We start from the raw sequence: 20,184 nt of genomic DNA, 5'->3' as shown, positions 1-20,184 counted from the left end.
GAATATTTATATCAGAAAAGCCTGCCACCTGTAGAGCGTGGTTTTTGTGTATGGTCTCCATCTCTGACTTGTTCAAAGGAAGTACATTTAAAATCAGATGAAACAGAAAGATTGCGTATAGGGGGATGGGTAAAGAAATTCCAAACAAATGCTAACTTGAAAGCAGCAATATAAGACATAGGAATAATTCATGCCTAGAAATGAATTTACATGGATTAGAAGAAATATCTAGATTGATTAAAGGTACAATTCATCAAGAAGATAGTGCTCTTATGACCTTCAAGCATAAAACTATGTCAAGTGAAATGCTTGGATATTCTGGGGGAATAGCCAAATCTGTTTTCGTGGGAGAGCTCAGTGAGTGTTCTCAGAAATACAGAGTAAAAGCAAACAAAATAGGAGATGGAATTAGAATCATAATTGCAGGATGGATGACTTACATATAACTCTTAAACCACAGACTTTGAATTCTTTAAAATACTTTTCAAACATATATAAAAGCTGACTATTTACTAGACAAGAAAAAGCCACAACCTAATATGAGATACTAAGATACTGATATTTCATAAAAATCTCTCCTACCTCCCCCCTAAAAAACTGATAACTGAACACACATAATAAATAAATACAAATCCCTCTTGGGTAACAGAAAAAATAAAAACTGAAATACTAAACTGTCTTGGAAGTAAACAAAAATAGGGCAGTATTTATTAAAATCTTTGAGATATTGCCAATAAAATGTTCAATGAGTGAGTTGTGGTCTTAAACACTTATGATAGAAAGCAAGAATTACAGAAAATGAAGCAAGAATTACAGAAAATGCATGACTAAGAAGGTAGGAAAATGCAACAGAAACCTAAGGAAGATAGACGGGAGGAATTGATGAAGATGGAAACATAAATGAATGAAATAGGAAACAAGGCAGTTGATTTGGGACCGTTAAAACTAATAACTGGATCTTTGCAGTGCTGGTGAAACTGACAGCTCTTTGGCAGATCTGATCAAGAAAGGAAGAAGCAAAAACTGAATCACACCAGGACTGAGAAAGCTATAAAAATATATTTGGAGACTTTCTTAATTTACAAATTTATATTCAGATTTTATCATGTTCATAAAATGAACCATTTTATAGGAAAACATACTGGAATTGACACAGTCTAGTTGTTGCAGTCCTGAACGGAAAAATAACCCAGAAGGAATTTTAAAAAATAGTTAAATATCCAACACCATGAAAGATCTAGGTGGCTTGCAGGTGAGCAAGCCTTCAGTGAAAAACTGATGCCTTTATTATTATTTTGTTTTAGAACTTAAAAAATATGGATTGCCTCCTGTCTCATTCTCTTAGAGTAGTGTAACTCTGTAGCAAAATCAATTACTAACACGCGTACATATCTTCAGGACTCAGAACTCTGTCACTTGGGAATAAAGCTGCAAGAGTGCTAAATAAAATTGTAAGAACTCAAATCTGTGATTAATTTAGTATATGGACAAGGTATGACTTAAGGATTCATCTCAGGAATACCGCAACAGCTGGTTAAGAGGAAAATGATAGGATCATCTCAATTCAATACTCATTCCTCATTTAAAAAAAAATTGGTAAGGCAATAACAGAAAAATACATTTGAACTTGAGAAAGGTGAAACACTGAGTGTAGTCATTCCTGTCAGAAACAAGGCAAGCCTGCTTTTTGTTCCATCCCTCCTGTGTGTGCTGGAGACCCTAAGCTGTGCAGCCGGGCAGACAAAGGGCAGGAGCTGTGCATGCTAACGAGGAAGCGGCAGATTGCCATCTTTTAAACAATGTGACATCTATGTAGAAAAAAAACAGAAGTGTGGGCACTTGGGAAAGTGCTGGTATATGCAGTGGACACGCACAGTGGGCCATCATTAGCCTATCAAAACGGGTGGAATAAGAACAACCTGATCTCAGGTACAGCAGACCTGAGATGTCTGGGGAAAGACCTGAAAGCAGCACGCTTGCCTCCATGAAGAAAACTCTGAACCACCTGAACACATGCATAGACGCTGTGTTCCGGGATCAGAAGACTCGAGGCACAAAGATGTGTATTTCCCCACATGTATTTATAAATATACACTAACCAGATGGTGAAGGCTTATCAGAAAGATTAGCTGTTTGGAATAATAATTTAATTTTCGGAAAGGAGAATCCTGAGCCAGATTCATGCCTGCACAGGTACTAAAACATAGTATAAGAGCTATTGTGTTTAAAGAAGCATGCTGTTCACATGGAAACTGACAGATTGGTGGCGTAGGAAAGTCCAGAAATACTGCAGTCAGGGATGCCTGCATTTTGATAAAGGAGGCATTTTGAAGGATCGGGGGAAGGTGTGTGGTTCCGCTGAATGAGGTTTTCACAACCAAGTGATGATGCCACAGTGAAGGTTATTTTCTGCCTTGCTGAGAGTGGATAGCTCTTTTATGTCAGACTGGAAGTCGTGAATGAGTGCTCAGTTGAAATAGGCATAGCTCTGGTTAACAGCCTCCATAAGAATAGAAAATAACTTTTTTTCTTTTTTTTTAAGGTTCCTTGTTTGCTGCTTTGGGTATACCTAATAAGCAGGGATCCTGGTCAGGTCATTTAAGCAAAGGGGAGTACAGTATTTGGAAGCAGGCTTTTGGGTAGGTTAAATCACAATGTAGATAAACTACTTGATCGCAGAACTTTGAAACTCAAACAGATATACCTCACACACAGTGACAGTGGCTGATTGGCTCAGGAGAGGTTGGAAATGTCCAACTTTTCAAACTTCTCTGTTTATTGTGTTCTGGTCCTCTTTCTGTGGACTTAATTTTTTACTGTGATGTAGTTTGCCAACTTAAACAGGGCTGACCTATTCCAAAATGTGTGATTCCTTGGAGATATTTTGGTTTAAAAGGTTGGTCTTTTTAGCCTCTCTAGAACTGGATTAAAGATTTCAGTATTTTCAATAAATGATTCAGTTTAATTTAAGAACTTCAAGTAAACTATAGCATAACTTTGAGGTGTCCTGAAATTACCTGATATTTAACGCTATTTTCAGTTAAATTTTCATTAGTGTGGGTTGTCTTTTTATGCATATTTGACACAAAGTATTCATACTTACATTTTTATGAATAGTTTTTGCTTTGGAACATTTTTGAGAATTTGTGTTCTTAGTGTTAAATTCACTTTAAAACCATAGTATAATATTCTTAATGTTATGTGACTTTCATTAGGTCTGTCTTTGTTACAGTTGCCCTTTGCCTTTGAAGTTGAACCAGTGATTCTTTACCATTTTAGGAATTCAGACCCCTTTGAAAAATATGAAGATTCCAAGGCTTTCACTTTCCTTATAGAAGCATGCGCTTCTTTCTGCGTGTCTGCTCACGTGTGTGATTCTTTCTCCCTATTCATGTGTTTATACACACACGTTTTTGTCTCCTCCCATTTCCCCTTCAGGGAAAATTTTCCAAGATCCATGCAGTCCCTAGGTTAATTACAGCATGGTCAACTCTGATGGCTTTTCTGATAACCTCCTGGAACTGAGGGGATACTGTTCTCTGTAGACTCCATAGAACCGTAGTCTCTCAAATCGGTCATTGTATCTGTGCTTCCCCCTCCGCAGTCTCATATCACTCTCTGTAGGAAACACAGAGACCAAAGATCTCTGTATACTGTGCATGCGTAACGGTGATAAAGGCCGTCACCAACAAGTAGATTTGGTCCAGTCCTACTCCTGTTTGCACCCCACCCACCAAAAAAATCCAAACTTGTACTCAGCCTTCAGTCAGTAGACCTTTGTGTCAGTAGCTAAACGAGTTGTGTGCAACGACTGAATTTGGGAAAGATGTTTTAAGTTACCTAGTTTTCTAATTCCCTAATACATCCTGATTTCATAGGAGTATGTTTTGGCCTTGTGTAGACTGAGCCGAATGACCTGACTTTAATACTTTACTCTCTTTCACAGGAAAGGTAAAACTACTTCTGAAGGAACTCTGGCTCTGTATAAACACAACACACAGACTACCTGGTGAAGGCAGCAGATGTGTCCCAGGTGAGAGAGAGGCTTCTAGAAGTACATTTCATACATGCAGTGGTAATGTTTACTGTGGGCATTGTATGCCTTTAGTTTTTTTGTTTTCCCCCTTATGCAGCCACTTTATTATTTTTTTTCTGTTTTATGACTTTATTATTATTTTTTATTGGAATATAATTGCTTTACACTCTTGTACCAGTTTTTGAGGTACACCAAAGTCAATCAGCTGTATTTATACATATATCCCCATATTCCCTCCCTCCTTCGACTCCCCCCACCCTTCCCGTCCCGGCCCTCTAAGGCATCACCCATCATCAAGTTGATCTCCCCTTGTTATACAGCAACTTCCCACTAGCTATCTGTTCTATATATATGTAGTATATATATGTCTGTGCTACTCTCTCACTTCGTCCCAGCTTCCCCTTCGCCCCTTGCCCCTCCCCCAGCCTTGTGTACTCCAGTCCATTCCCTGCATCTACATCCTTATTCTTGTCTTGTCACTGGGTTCATCAGTACCTTTTTTTTTGTTTTTGTTTTTTTTAGGTTCCGTATATATGAGTTAACCATATGATATTTGTTTTTCTCTTTCTGGCTTACTTCACTCAGTATGACAGACTCTAGGTCTGTCCACCTCATTACATATAGCTCCATCTCATTCCTTTTTATAGCTGAGTAATATTCCATTGTATATATATGCCACATCTTCTTTATCCATTCATTTGTTGATGGGCGTTTAGGTTGCTTCCATGTCCTGGCTATTGTAAATAGTGCTCCAATGAACATTACGGTACGTGTTTGTTTCTGCATTATGGTTTTCTCTGGGTATATTCCCAGTAGTGGGATTACTGGATCATATGGTAGTTCTATTTTTAGTTTTTTAAGGAACCTCCAGACTTTTCCATAGTGGCTATACCAACTTACATTCCCACCAACAGTGCAAGAGAGTTTCCTTTTCTCCACACCCTCTCCAACATTTGTTGTTTCTAGATTTTTTGATGATGGCCATTCTGACTGGTGTGACGTGATACCTCATTGTGGCTTTGACTTGCATTTCTCTGATGATTAGTGATGTTGAGCATCTTTTCATGTGTTTGTTGGCCATCTGTATGTCTTCTTTGGAGAAATGTCTATTTAGATCTTCCGCCCATTTGTGGATTGGGTTATTTGCTTTTTTGGTATTAAGCTGCATGAGCTGCTTGTATATTTTGGAGATTAATCCTTTGTCCATTTCTTTGTTGGCAAGTATTTTTTCCCATTCTGAGGGTTGCCTTCTTGTCTTGTTTATGGTTTCTTTCGTTGTGCAAAATCTTTTGTTTCTTTAGGTCCCATTTGTTTATTCTTGATTTTATTTCCATTATGCTAGGAAGTGGGTCAAAAGGGATCTTGCTTTGATGTATTTCATAGAGTGTTCTGCCTATGTTTTCCTCTAGGAGTTTTATAATGTCTGGCCTTACATTTAGGTCTTCAATGCATTTTGAGTTTATTTTTGTGTATGGTGTTAGGAAGTGTTCTAATTTCATTCTTTTACATGTAGCTGTCCAATTTTCCCAGCACCACTTATTGAAGAGACTGTCTTTTTGCCATTGTATATTCTTGCCTCCTTTGTCAAAGATAAGGTGCCCATATGTGCTTGGGCTTACCTCTGAGTTCTCTATCCTGTTCCATTGATCTTCCTTTCTATTTTTGTGCCAGTCCCATACTGTCTTGATCACTATGGCCTTGTAGTATAGTTTGAAGTCAGGAAGCCTAATTCCACCAACTCCATCTTTCCTTTTCAAGACTGCTTTGGCTATTCGGGGTCTTTTGCGTTTCCATACAAATTGTAAGATTTCTTGTTCTATTTCTGTGAAAAATGCCGTTGATAATTTGATAGGGATTGTGTTGAATCTGTAGATTGCTTTGGATAGCACAGTCATTTTCACCATGTTGATTCTTCCAATCCAAGAACATGGTATGTCCCTCCATCTGTTTGTGTCGTCTTTGATTTCTTTCATCAGTGTCTTATAGTTTTCTGCACACAGGTCTTTTGCCTCCTTCGGCAGGTTTATTCCTAGGTATTTTATTCTTTTGGTTGCAATGGTAAATGGGAGAGTTTCCTTAATTTCTCTTTCTGCTCTTCCGTTGTTCGTGTATAGGAATGCAAGAGATTTCTGCGCATTAATTTTGTATCCTGCTACTTTACTAAACTCATCAATTAGTGCTAGCAGTTTTCTGGTAGTCTTTCAGGTTTTCTATATATAATATCATGTCATCTGCAAAGAGTGACAGTTTTACTTCTTCTTTTCCAATTTGGATTCCTTTTATTTCATTTTCTTCTCTGATTGCTGTGGCTAAAACTTCCAAAACTATGTTGAATAACAATGGTGAGAGTGGACACCCTTGTCTTTTGCCTGTTCTTAGAGGGAATTCTTTCAGTTTTTCCCCATTTAGAACGATGTTGGCTTTTGGTTTCTCATATATGGCTTTTATTATGTTGAGATAATTTCCTTCTATGTGCATTTTCTGGACAGCTTTTATCATAAATGGATGTTGAATTTTGTCAAAAGCTTTTTCCGCATCTATTGAGATTATCATATAGTTTTTATCCTTCAGTTTGTTGATATGATGTATCACGTTGATTGATTTGCATACATTGAAGAATCCTTGCATTCCAGGGATAAACCCCACTTGATCATGGTGTATGATTTTTTTAATGTACTGTTGGATTCTGTTTGCTAGTATTTTGTTGAGGATTTTTGCACACCTTTAGTTTTTAGTACCTCCTGAATCTCACCTTGAAAGAGTGAAATAAACTAGGATGGGCACTTATATTCATACAGAATTCCATTCCCTCCAGCGTGACTTGTAGTCTCAGCGAATGCATCTGGCTACTAATTTTGTAATAGCAGTTTTTGTCAGGGAACCTTCATGGAAACTGGAAGACACGTGGGGGAGGTGTATATAGCAAGTGTATATGGAAGACCGAGTTTCACTCGTTTCCCACTGTCGTCTCCTGTCCCAGGACCCCATGTTGCGTTAAGCAGTCATCCTTCCTTTCATTGCCCCCAGTCTGACAGTTACTGGTTTTTCCTTGTCTCACATCTCTGACCCTTTTGGAGAGTACAAATGGTTTGGTAGAAAGCCTGTTGGCTTGTGGGATGTTGTCTTGTGTTAGAGCGAGGCTGTGTATCTTGGTGCGAGTTCCCTGGTGGTGTGCCCGGGGAGAGGGCATATGTGGGTCTGTGTTCTCACTGGAGGTGCTGTGGCCCGGCCCCTCCATGTATGGTCTCTGTTGCTTCCTGAGTCACTGAGCGTCTTGAGGGAGGCTCTTTGATGCTGCAGAGGCTCTGTTTCCCGCCACCTGCAGCCACGGACTGTGGCATCTGTGGATGGGTCTTGTCTGCCGTGCTTGCCGCCTTTTCTCGTAGTGGTCTTTGTATGTCCCGCATTCCTCCCACGTGTGGTGGCTGGGATTCTTCAGTAGGGAAGAGCTGTCGCTTTTCACCACTTTGTTCACTATTTCTGTCAATGTAGGCTCGTAGATATTTGTTTTTTTCTGTAAGTTATAATTCGGTGCTTTCATTATTTATCTTATTCAGATTGCTCCAGAGTTGGTTATTGGGACCATCTTTAGTTTGGCTCCTGGGTCATTTAGGCTTGTCCCATCTTGATTTGAATACTACTGTACTTCTCGTCTGCAAACTGTTTCAGGCTCAGCTTATATTTTTCCCTCCCCAGCCCTGTAATCAACCCCTGCTCCAAGGAGCCCTGAGACCTTCTGTAAAATGTAGTTTTACATCTTTCAAATGTGACAAATGGTTACTTCTAGTTATTTCCCAGGACACAATGTTTTTACTAACAATTAGCATTGCTGCAGTACCAAAATCAAAACCCAAAGAGAACTAGCATTTTATAGTAGTTTTCCTGTTGCGTTACAATTAGCAAAGTATTTATGTGACCTAGTCAAGTCCCTTAATTAGAGTATTGTGCAAATATGATCATGGGGTAGGCCTGATATAGGTTGGTTTTCAGACAGAGAAAACTGTTTCCTGTAATCTTGTATGCAGAAAGCTACTTCTCTCCAATACTGCTGATTTCCCAAGAGAATGAGCGCCTCACCAAGGCCCGTTACCATGGCTGCAGACGGAAGCCTTGGCACGGGCACCCTGCTGCTGATGGGACACAGGCTTCTCACCCATCCACCTGCCTATCTTCTCATTTGCTTGCTGTGAGGGAAGCATACTTTCGTGGAATATGTTCAAGTCTTATAGGATCATCTATAGGAAGGGATTGGTTGCCTTTTAAAAATGTTTCTACTTGGATTTCATGCAAGCATTTTGAACTCTTAACATAAGGTTTCCTTTTTCTTTTTTTTTTTTTTTTAAGTTTTCTTTATATTGAAAATAAGTTAACATTCACTTTTTTCTCACCCACAGAAAAGCCGGCCAAAGAAAACCCCAGACCCACAGAGTGCGGGGAGGACGGCCTGCCCGCTCCAGCAGGGGGCAGCCCTCCCGGAGCCTCGGCCGTGCAGGCGTGCCTGGCAGAGCTGTCCATGGAGATAGAGGGCGACTTGCCTGCGTGTGGCAACGTGGGCAGGGCGAGGCCAGGGGGCGCGGCTCGCCGTGCCAGCGGAGAGGACGGGCGTCCTGAGGCTGCAGCGCAGAGGCGTGAGGACGGACGTCCTGAGGCTGCAGCGCAGAGGCGCGAGGACGGGCGTCCTGAGGCTGCAGCGCAGAGGCGCAAGGACGGCGCTGCTGACTCTGCTGATCACGGCCCTTGTTTGGATGAAGATCTTCAGGCCGCCGTCGACTTCTTCAGGCTTCCCCCTCCTCTTCTGTCCCCGGTGCCCTCACCTCCCCTGCTGTCGTCCCCACCCCTGGCTGCGCTGTCGCCCTCGCTCGCACCCGTGAGTTGGCACGTTGGATTTGCGTTACCAGGTGGCCACGTTGTCCACCCTGCTGCGTGAGCTCAGACCAGATCGGGTCAGGGAGGGGCTTTAACAGGGGGTGCCGGTGCCCTCAGGTCCACACGTATGTATGGCTTTGCGTTTTGTACTAGGGGTGCGTTTGTATTGTTTTCACCTGCAGTGTATTGTGAGTCTCCTGTGGGAGGCTTACTCTTACCTTTAGTGGCTGAACACACAACAGATGTGGAATGAATGAGTGAAAGCTATTTGTGGACATGGAGTTTTTCAGGAATGGGAAATCTGTTTATACAGCATGCAGGCCAGTTAACTTCGGCTGCTGAATTCCCCACCTTCATGCAATGAATTCATCCGCTTTTTGTATGTTTGCAGAATGGTTTATTGTAATTTCTTAGGAACTTGGTCTTGACAGAGCAGATTTGTATCCTTTTTGGCTCGAGGAACGGATAAATGGAGTGCCCCTTGCGTCGCTTCCTTCACTCAGGATCCGTATCGCGTGTGTGTTGTGTTCTGGACACAGTGCTGGACCCTGGGAGTGCTGCGGTCACTTGGGCTGTGATCACCCTTGGTGGGATCTCGTGTGGTAGTTGCCGCGTAAGGGGGCCATGGTGGAGTCTGCGGTGCTGGGAGGCGTGCTGCCAGGGAGACCTGGGCTGGGCGGGGAGCTCATGCTGGAAGGAGACCAGAGGCCAGGCGGAGGGGGCCTGGGGGAGGGAGGGAGGGAGGGAGTGCGGCGCGTCAGGTGGAGCAGCTGTTGATGCAGAGGCGGACTGGATGCTGGGGAGCATTCACCCCGACCAGGGCCCCAAGTGCACGTGCGTCCTGAGGACTTCCCGCAGCATCCTGAAGGCAGAGGACCCAGAGAAGGGGACCTAATGGTCGCGTTCCACTTGAGAGTTTCAGTTTGGTCACCATCTGAGTGGGGAGGGAGACAGGAGGGTTGGGAAAGGCAGGACTGTAGACGGACGTCCTTTAATTAGCAGTTTCCTTAGTCCTTGACACCTGGACCCAGTAGTAGCATTGGTGTTCACGAGGCAGGGACTGGTAAGGAAAAGGTCCCAAGGCTGAGTGAGCGGCATGTCTGGCGAGGTCTGCGATGCGGTTGCTAGAGAAGGTGTGGAGTCGGGATGTTGGAAACAACAGATAGAAGGAGAGCCTATTTGGGCCGGAAGATAGTGAAGGAAACCTTCGCCGTTAGCTATGTGCGGGATTTCTGAGCAGGGTGTGTGTGGAGCGCATAACACGTCCTCGGCTGTGGTGCTCAGAGGCGGGCTGGGTGGGACGCAGGCGCCGGGTGCACCAACCAGCGTGCCGGTGCAGCAGAGACCCTAGCACTGTGCGGTGTCGTTCAGTCAGAATGTGTAGAAGAGGGGCAGGTCCCGACAGTCCTGGGGAGCCGTCAGTGCGGATATGGCCAGACAGAAGAAGAGGAAAAGAGGTTGAAAGCTGCAGGCCAGCAGAGGAAAAACCAGGAGGTGCTGGCACTCTAGAATCCAAAGGAGTGAAGGGTTTTTCCAGTAGGAGCGAGTTAATGTCAGTGGTGGCTATTCTTCATCAGTCCATTTGCCCCGTAGACCAGGGAGCACGGAGTGGATGAATGGGCTCTCCTGGGGGCTGTGTGATAGAGGCAGCTCACTCAAGACGGCAGGGGCTGGTGGGGAGTCACGGGGGGTTTCTGGAGCGGACACAGAGGTCAGGGGCCGTGGGGGAGGGGATGTGTCCATGCACAGGCTGCTGAAGGGGTGGAACAGGTCTGCCAAGAACAGCAGCTGGAGTGCAGCCAGTTGTGAGAGGTGGCAGGAGGGCTCTACAGGGTGACAGGAGATCGAAGCCCAGGCTGGGTGCGGGGTGGGGCTGTGCCGGGCCAGAGTCAGACGCCTGTGGAGGAGATCGGCTGGGCAGCTAGAGGAGGAAGCCTTTTGTACCAGGAAACGAGGACTTCAGAGTTGAGAAGGAAGACTGTTTAGAGATTAGGAGAACAGACCTAACCCTAGGCTGCACGTGGAGTAGAACTTGCAAGCTTCTCTGTTTCGGGAGAAGCAATGTGAGTGCAGGAGACGCTGGAGAGAGGTGGCTTCTTTAAGGCAAGAAGGTGAAGCCGGGCTCTGCTCCATTGAACCCCTGCCCCCGCCCCATCCTTTCATGGAGCCCAGAGAGTAGGCTACCCTTTCCTCAGCTTCTTCTGGAAGCACGTCCTTTTTTAATGCGTTTAATTGCTAGTTATGTTTAGTTGGTTGAAGTGGTATTTTACTAATTAATATAATTCATTTATTTTTAAGGAAACCTACTTTGGAGAGTGTACAGATTCCAGTGACAGTGACTCAGCCCGACATAGAAGCACTGAGCTTGTTTCAGAAGATGATACACCTGAGTTGCGGGATCCTTTTAGCTCATCTGGGAAAAGTAAAGGAACTGGAACATGGGAGGAAAAGCTCCAACCACGCGAAGCCACCCAAGCTCTAAATACAATGGAAGGCAGTAAGGTGACAACAGTTGGGTTTGGGACATTTACAGCAAACCTGAGAGAACCTGCAGCCATATTCTCCTTCGCTCGTGAGAAGCACTGGACAGTGTCACCTGAGTTCATGGGTGAGAGAGAAGATGTCTTGGATGAGCCGGGAAGACAGAGACAGGTCAGGGAGCTGGACGGGTCGGTGCACGCGGAGAGGACACATCCTAAACCCATGGGCAGCGAGCGTGTTGAGCTGTCGGGCAGCCTGGCTGGAGAGGAGGGTGCGGCTCTCGGGACGTCAGACTCGCATCACCGTCCCCTGGGCCCGCGGCCACTGAGTGAGCCTAGTGCCCCTGAAGGAAAGACGCCAGCATCCGCAGTGATAGGATCACCCAAGTTAGAGCCGACCAAGTGGACGCTCACTGGTGGAACCACTGCTGAATCTGGTCGCCTGTCAGCTTCTGGTCATTTTCAGGGACCGTCTAGAGAATTAGAGAAGGAAAGAGAAGCGGTGCGAGGGTTCATTTCGGGAGACCCCCCTGGCCCGGGAGCAGCAGGGGCGGCACTGGTTGCCACGGGGCTTGGCCTGGAGGAGGCGTTGTCTTCCTCCTCGGCCGCGGGAGCCTCGTGGCTCTGCGGTCAACCCCAGTCTCCCCCGGGGTTGGAGGAGGATGGTGTGCCTGTTGCTACTGAAGCCGGCCCTCCCGAACTGCATCGCTCAGAACGGACGCTGCGGGCTGCTGCGTTTAACATGCTGGAGGTGCATCCTGAGCTCCTGGAGCGCCCCACAGGGGAAGGCCATCTGGAGAACAGCTTACGTGCTCTGAGCCCGGTGTCGGCGGTGTCCGATTCTAACGGTTCGAGGAGCAGCGAGGTGGGATGTACGACTCTTGTGCAGGGCGTGAGCAGTATCTGCTCACTCCCACACTCAGTGTTCCTGGGAGCCGCACGAGGCGAGACAGGTGAAAGGCAAGGTCTGAGGGTCGAGCTCACACCGAGCCGGTCGGATTTCACATTTTTGGCAGGGCCTCCATCTAGCTTGATCAGGAGTGGCTTCGGCTTTGCTAAAAGCACTTCGTGGCACCACAGTGATCTGTTACGTCGAGGTGGCGAAAAGAGGCTGAGGGCTCAACCCGAAGGTGGACAAGAGGCAGTGTTGTCCTCAGAAAGTAGAGGCTCAGCATCCAAGCCTGACCCTGCCGGAGAGGATCACCGTCCTGCGGGATTCAGGGCCCCTGCATCCTTGTTGCCTAACCAGGTGTCAGTTATCACCAAGCAGGCGCGGCCTGAAACCGTGCAGAGTGCACGATGGGAACCCTCAGGACCACTGAGGAGGGAGCCCCTCGTGGTGACAGACATTGGTAATGGGGCTCGTGGGATGCCATCTGGAGCAAGATGTGGTGGGGAGAGCGTGCACACGGCACAGAGGAGCAGGGAGGCGGCCGCTGCAGAGGGCACTGCCCCGGGAGTGTCCTCCTTGTGGAGAAAATCAGATCGTGACCCTCCCGGGGGTTCTTCACCAGTGGAAAATTCCCATTGTTCCACAGGTAGTAAATTATCTTTCTCTTCTGAACATATCCCGGTCCCATACCAAGATGTCGTGAGAGAAGCTGCAGTGCAGGAAGAGGTGCAGACGCAGAGCCCGCGTCTTCCTGCCGCAAATGTGGACGCATCCAGGTTGGATGTGGGTGACTTTCCAGCTACGGAGGCGACACTGTCAAGAGGCTTTCCTGTTGGAGGCACAGTCAGGTCCTCTGGGGAGGCCCTGGCCATTGCAGAGGACCGACCTGTTGTGCAGCACGGCCCAGAAGAGCGCCTGCAGCTGTTGTCTCCGACTCCTGGTGGTGCTTCTCCTGAAGGTCCAGGCACCACAGAGACTACCTTTTCACCAGCGTCTGGCAGAAACGAGGAGGAGAAATGTGCTGACGCGCAGAGCAGCCTTCCTGGTGCCCTGTACTGTTACTCCGGCCTCCGGGAGGCGGGGGGCGGGGACACCGAGGTGGAAGAGAGCGAGGCACTGAGCTGCAGCGAGGGGGAGAGCGAGCCTGGAGCTGGGCTGGAGGGCGGCCAGCAGAGCACGGCTGCGGCCTCTGGAGGAGACCTGGGAGCTGCAGGTGCCGGCGCGGCCGAGGCCAGACCTTCCGTCGAGGTGGGGTACCTGACCTCCGCTCTGCAGGACTTCAACATCAGTACTCTCTCTGACACAGACAGACTTTCCACATCCGAGGTCGTGACGTTTCTTGAAAGTTGTCAGTTAAGAGATTATAGTTCAGGGGACTCTGTGTCGGAATGTTCTAGCAAAGGAACCCTAAATAAAGGAATGAACAAGGAATTAAAGCAAAGTGAACTATCAGGAGAAAAGGACACAAAGCAGCTGTGTGAAGAAGAAACACTGGAAACCTCTGAAGAGTGCGTTGAGTCGGAGGAAGACGACTGTTCTTTAAGGAGCATGGGTCAGCTCACACAGTGCTCCTTGGACCAGACGCTGTCCGAGGTGCTCGCCAGGATCAAACAGGAACTACAGACCAACCAGGAGGACACGGGTGGGAAGGATGCTGGTGACTTGCTGCTCTTAAATGTACCTGACGGCGTGACAGCAGAACACGTGGAAGAGCAAGTTCCACCTCTGGAAACAACTGGCTCCTCTTCACCCCCAGTGACGGCTGGCTCGCACACTCAGGGCGGTTCTCCCACTCGTGGTGGACCTGACCATGAAAACACACAAAGCAGGTCTGAGGGTAACGTGGAAGTGATCAGGCCGATGGACGGTGGAGAAGAAGGCCCATCAGAACCCACTGAGCCCTCACTCCTGTGCGGTAACTCAGGCGCGGGGCTGGCAGGAATGACATTTCAGTGTCAGATCGCTACAGTGACCTCTGAGGTTATAAACGTGCTGATAAATAAGGATCAGAATCTAGTCATTGAGAAGGGGGACAACTGGACCATCATCAACGGGGTGGCTCTCATGCCAAATGTGGACCAGGTTATCCTGTGTGATGCTGCTGAAGACGCCCCTGTTTCCCCGGATCCAGAAGGGCTGGCAGCGGGTTTCGTTTCAGTTCCTTCTGTGGAGAAGTCCCCAGAGACCGGTCACCTGGGCCCTCCTTTTCAGGAGCTCCAGTGTGGCAGTGTTGTGGCCGGAACCCAGGATATTTCAAGCAGTGGTCAGAGTACGAACTTTGATAAAAGTCGTTTGCGGAATAGACCTGTTAAACCCAGCGTGAGGATTAGCTCTGAGATATACGATCAAAACTTTGAGTCTCAGACTGTTCCGTCTGATCACACTTACTATAACTCAAAACTAGAGCCATTGGGCAAAAATAAGAATCAATCAAAGATTTCAAGCAGAGATCAGTCAAACAAACCAGTAAAGACTTCAGCATCGAGCAGAGTGCAGACTACTCAGAGTGAAGTTGCTCCATCATTTTCAGGGGAAAGAGGTAATGGAAAAAGTCAGAGGAGTCAAACGCAGACCGTCCTAGCCAGCGCTGACACATCCACTCCTGCGGACTGCTGCGCGGACACGCTGAGTAAGATCCGGCAGGAGGTGGGGCCCCCCCTGCCCCCCTTGCTGGCTCCCCTGATCGCCACGCCTCCGCGGACTTCACAGCCAGCTTCTCCGCTGATGTCAAGTTCCAGCCCCTCCTCGCCCACCTCGCCCCGTGGCCCAGTTTCTCCGCCATGTGCGATCCCGGTGCCGCCTCTGGTGTCTCCCGTGCCGGAGGAGCCGGGGCACTCCTCTCCTCCACTCACGTCCCCGTCCCTGTCCCCGTCCACTGCTCCAGCCAGTGACAGGGTCTTGTCATCTCCTTTGCAGTTTTGTGCTGCGACCCCCAAGCACGCCCTCCCCGTGCCCGGCCGCCTGCCCCCGTGTGCCTCTGCCCATCCTGCGGCGGCAGTGCCCCAGGAGAATTCCGTGAAGATCCTGGACACCATGTACCCAGAGTTGTCCGCCAGGGCCCGCACCCTCAACATCCTCAAAGGGAACATTCAGCTCACTCGAGGCCCGCCGGCTGACTGCAAGAACTTACCAGGGCCCGTCACCGCCATCACGGGCTTCAAAGCCATCGCTTCAAGCTCAACCGCCTTTGTGAAAGCGGGGGGCGGCTCTGGCGCTGACCGGAAGCAGGATAAGTCGAGAGATGTGGGCCCTCCGCAGGATTCAGGGGGGAAAAGGGCACTGTCGGCGGGGACACCGCGGAGTGCTAAGAGGTTGCGCCTGGACAGCGGGTCCCCAGAGCCAGAGCCCGCCTCGAAGGGCGACAGCCGGAGCCCCCGAAGGAACCCCTCCCAGGCTGCAGCTGTGAGGACAGAGGAGGGGAGGCGTCCTCTCCCGGCCGTCGGTACAGTCTCACAGGCCCCTCTCAACCGCAAAGAAACCATCGAGTCCCAGGACAGAGCCATAGCGGAGGCTCTGAAGAAGATCGCGGAGTCGTCCTTCGACCTGTTGCCGGTCATTCGTAGTCACGTGTATGTGGGAAACATCTCCAAAAAGCCTGTGATGCGAGATCAAGAGAAAGAAGTTGTTTATGAATTTAGCACAACAAAGAAGGTACGTGGCTGCTTTGCTCTGAGAGCATTAGGACATGCATGTCCTCAGACACAGGCTGTCTCTGTCAGTGGGGGGGATGGGGACCCTGAACAGAAGGCTGTTCTCAGAGAGGGCAAGTCACCCGTGTAAATGTTAGGACCTGCTCTTTACTTCTAGCCAGCGTTTTGTTCATTTGGGAAGTGATAAGACGTTGGAGATTTGATAATTTGTATTCACCGAATAACTTAAAATTTTAAAGGGGAGAAAAGTGCTTGTCAGGACTTAAATTGCATTTTTCCCGTTAATTCTGGCATGTTTAACGGCTCAAAATGATTTGCTTCAAAGCATCACATTGCTATGTAATAGAGCCTTTTCTGTGAATGGCATCGTATACACATTTGAGAGTTCTGAGAGTCAGAAAGTTAGTGTGGGGTTTGCCCCTCCCTCCCTTTATGTAGGTCACAAATCCGACAGGAATAGATGCTTAGTTTCAAGAAGGGGGCCAGGGGAGGATGGTGCAGATTTACCTACGTGGCTTATCAGGACCATCCTAGGGTTTTGTTTTCTACATGTTCACACTGGTGCTGGGTGTGCGGTTCCCAGTGTCCTGTGGGTGGTACTTGATTGGTTACCTGTACGTCTTGGAATCACAATGGTATAAATGTTTATTTTCTTAGATTGCATTTCAGAAAGCACAAATTGTGGTACAGGTAGCTTTGGAAAGATGTTTATCTTCAAATGACTGAATATATCAAATTATTTAATGCTCTTTTTCCTGAGCAAAGGAAAACATTACCCAGTATTTTAAGATCTAAACAGGATCTAAATGTGTAGAGTACATTGGAGTTCAGAAAACAAGAGTGGGAGTAGAGTGGATTCAATACACACACAGATTATTTTAGTAAAAACCAAAAAATGATCACTAGTTGGCATGGTGGTAGTGACCGTGTACATCCAGGTGTGCTGGGACTTGCTGAGTGGGCCCTGCAGCCCCGCTGAGCCCTGGCTGCCCACGGGTGTGGGCACTTTTTCCCCTGGAGCCTCCCGGCTTTCCCTCACGGCTAAAGCGGGTTACCACGGGGGCTGCTGTCCTCTGCTTTCTGAGACAGTGCATGTTTTATTTTTCCAACTTTCCAAAAGATACTTAATTTTGTAACTTTTAGCTGTTCTTCAGTAGGCTAAAGATATGCATCAGTGTACATTGCCTTTTCTTTTTTTTTTTTCCTCCAATCTAGCATTTAGCAGAGTGTTTGCTTCACTCCATTCTCTCAGAGCTGAAAGTTCAGAAGATGTCTGTGGAGCACAATTACATCCATGCCCTCTGCAGGGTGTATGTGGGTATTTGTCGGCAGCTGGGAGACTTGGAAAGAGCTCGCTTGTTTTGCTACAGCTTACTTAAGGAAGGTACGTGTAGATGGCAACGTTTTTGTACTGAAAACAGGTTATTGCTTTTTTATCTGCTTATACGTATTTTCAGCTAAGTTATTGCAGTGTGTCTTTTAAAATCATGTTGTCTTGTGCATTTGCCAGAGGGCATGAAGAGCCTTAGCTATACCCAGCCCGTGCCTGGTTTTCAGTGGGAGAATTCAGGTGACTTAAGCTTACTTAGGTCAGCACATACATTTCCACCTGTGTATGAGAGAGTGTCTCTCGTTACTGCGTATTGCTGTGATTCCTTGCACGGCTCCTTTAAACTCAGGTATAGTTGACACAAGATAAGGGCATCATTTTAAAATTGACAAACCACTCTGCCCTGTCACTAGCTGGAAAGGGCAGAAACTCTAAGATGGATTCATAAGCTCATGAAAGAAGAGTTTCAGGGAGAAATGGAAAGGAGGGCTGTCCTTAGATTCTCTTTTCCTTTTCCTACTGTTTCTTCAGTCTATTCATGGAGCAGATAGGGCTCACTCTTCATATCAGATCACCAGTGGAAACATTTTAAAAGAGCAAAGTCATACACAAATGGAATTTAATGCTATATTAGAGAGTCTTATCTAGGTTTCAAAGATTGATAATCTTGTATTAACCATAATGTTTATGGGGGTTATAAATCAGGGCAATTGAGTCTGTCTCTTGTGGAATTGTGAGTGAAGCTGCTGTGTTTGTTGCCCACTAAATTTCTTTCTTTATTTTTTCAGTCACTGACTTATTGAACAAATAGTTATGAGGTGCACATAAGTGTTAAGGCTTTGATGGTGGCCAAACCCAGATACAGATATGGCCTCCCAGTGGGGCACACACGTGACCATGACATCACAGGAGCACACGTCAGGCTTTATCGGTAGAGGGCAGCAGGAAGGAGAGCGACAGGGGCTCTGCAGAGCCCACGTGTCCTCAGCCACACCCAGCCCGTCCTCACCTCTGTATCTGTAGCAGGTCTTCTCCTGGGAAGCTTTTTCCTCTGCTTTGCTGCGGTCATGCTGTCACCTTTTTGTTTGTTGCCTCTGTCTTTGCAGGGATTTTGCTTGTCTTGTTCCTCCTACATCCTCACCCCAGAGCGGTGTGTTGTATGTCCTTGTTAAGTATCTGTTGAATGAATGAATGACTTGTGCTGTGGAAGGTGGGTTTGAGAGAGTCTCGGGTCAGGGAAGCTGTCCTCATCAGAGTGCCTTCTGAATTTAGATGTGAAGATAAAAGTGAGGGAGAGAATTCCAGGCAGAGGGGACAGCACGTGAAGTCCTGGGACAGGAGGGCTAATAACCAGATAAGCACAAGGTTCCTAAAGTAACAGATCATAATAGCGCAGTGAGTTTATGCTTTGCGTTACCCTTTCTCCATACGCATCGCAATGCTGGATATAATAGAACAGAGAAAACAAAAAAGAGGTGGTCTCATGCCAATCAGGATACAAATCTTTGTGTTGGCTGATTTAACCAGTTGCAGAACACGTTGACAGTTTCTTATAAAATCAACCATTAATTTATCAGATGACACAGAAGTGTCACTCTTGGGTACATGCCCAACAGAAATAGAGACATAGCCACATAGTCATATATAGTTCACAGGTGTTCAGAGCGTCTTAATTCATAGCAGCCCATAGTTGGAAACAGAGGTCCATCAGCAGTTGAATGAAAACCAAGTGTGGGGTGTTGAGCCGTTGACGGCTCCTCAGACAGACGGAGACAGGGCTGGTGACGCGCGGCAGCGGGGCCTTTGCTGAGGGGGTGCCAGGCAGGCAGGGGTGCACGCCCACCAGGGTTTGAGAAAAGGCACATGTGGCAAGTGACAGTGGGCAGAGCAGGCTTGTGTGTTTCTGGAAAGAAGTGATTCACTGACAGGGTCAGACTGTGGCAATGTCGGGGGGAAGGAAATGTTCTCTGGGCTGCAGTGGGGGGTTACACGAGCATGCTCACTTGCCAAAATCCATCAGACTGCTTAAAAAGAGTGTATTTTGTTGCATGTAAGCTATGCCTCAATTAAGTTGATTAAACAAACCAAAAAGACAAGCCATCATGTTTGAGAAGGTATTTATAAGAAAAGGATTATCAGTCATAATTTATAAAAAATCCCTTCATATCAAAAGCCTTATGTGTGCTTCAAGTGAGTTCCATCCTGTAAATGCATAAAACATGGCCTGAAAGGACACTTACCGAATGGGAGGGGTCTGGGCGTGCGGTCTGGAGAGAGGAGGTTTGCCTTCTCTTCTTGTTTTGGAGCTGTTGCTCTTTTCCACAGTGGTGTGTCCTCATGCCCTGTGTTGCAAACTTGATTAAGGAAAGTTTGTCAAAGGGAAAGGTTGGCTGGGGGGAGGGGAGGGATGGGCAGGAGAGATGGAGGAGCAGATTTCACCACTGAGGCTGCCTCATCAGGCCTCCTCTCTTTAGCTTTAGATAGCCTGCTGCGCACAAGGGGAAGTTATTCAAATATATTCTTAGGTTGTCATTTTTTCACTTAATCAGACATAAAGGTTTATTATCTTGTTTTCTTTCTCATAGGTTTTCCAGAGTCTGAAAAATTGACTTTGTTCATCGCAAACATGTGGCATGATATATTTCTCTCTCAGTCGGTGATTAGTAAGGCAATGCAGTTGGTAGCCAGGCAGCGTGCTAAAGGAGAGGTTCTGAACTGTTTGCGAGCTTTCCTCAGTTGGGAGAAGGTGAGGTTCCTTTTTATTTTATGTGATACTGTACTTGTGTTTCTTACATAAATGTGATTACTTGGCTTTTGAGTTCATGAGCATGTTAGAGATATTCTCCATATTAGATCCTTTAAAATATCATTTTAGTCTAAGCCTGTGCATTTTGTGCATTAAGTGTGCATGAGACACTTGGGGAGAAGTT

The 20,184-nt window shown here is 47.0% G+C and overlaps 1 protein-coding gene across 2 annotated transcripts in view; it reads left to right on the top strand.

The window, feature by feature from the left end:
• ICE1 (interactor of little elongation complex ELL subunit 1) overlaps positions 1-20,184 on the top strand; it is a 58,826-nt gene that overhangs the window by 24,192 nt on the left and 14,450 nt on the right. The window contains exons 3-8 of one of the 2 annotated variants that reach the window (XM_057708759.1): positions 2,543-2,639; positions 3,947-4,033; positions 8,431-8,903; positions 11,201-15,925; positions 17,140-17,308; positions 19,840-20,000. In XM_057708759.1, coding sequence (XP_057564742.1) covers positions 8,550-8,903; positions 11,201-15,925; positions 17,140-17,308; positions 19,840-20,000 — 5,409 coding nt within the window. In that variant the 5' untranslated portion in view covers positions 2,543-2,639; positions 3,947-4,033; positions 8,431-8,549. The remainder of the gene's footprint in view (positions 1-2,542; positions 2,640-3,946; positions 4,034-8,430; positions 8,904-11,200; positions 15,926-17,139; positions 17,309-19,839; positions 20,001-20,184) is intronic. The other variant, XM_057708760.1, reaches the window with a different exon arrangement.

This window comes from Hippopotamus amphibius, chromosome 15, assembly GCF_030028045.1.
Source record: "Hippopotamus amphibius kiboko isolate mHipAmp2 chromosome 15, mHipAmp2.hap2, whole genome shotgun sequence".
NCBI lineage: Eukaryota > Metazoa > Chordata > Mammalia > Artiodactyla > Hippopotamidae > Hippopotamus > Hippopotamus amphibius.
The sequence above is the reverse complement of the archived record's forward strand: the minus strand, read 5'-3'. Positions and strand labels throughout refer to the sequence as shown.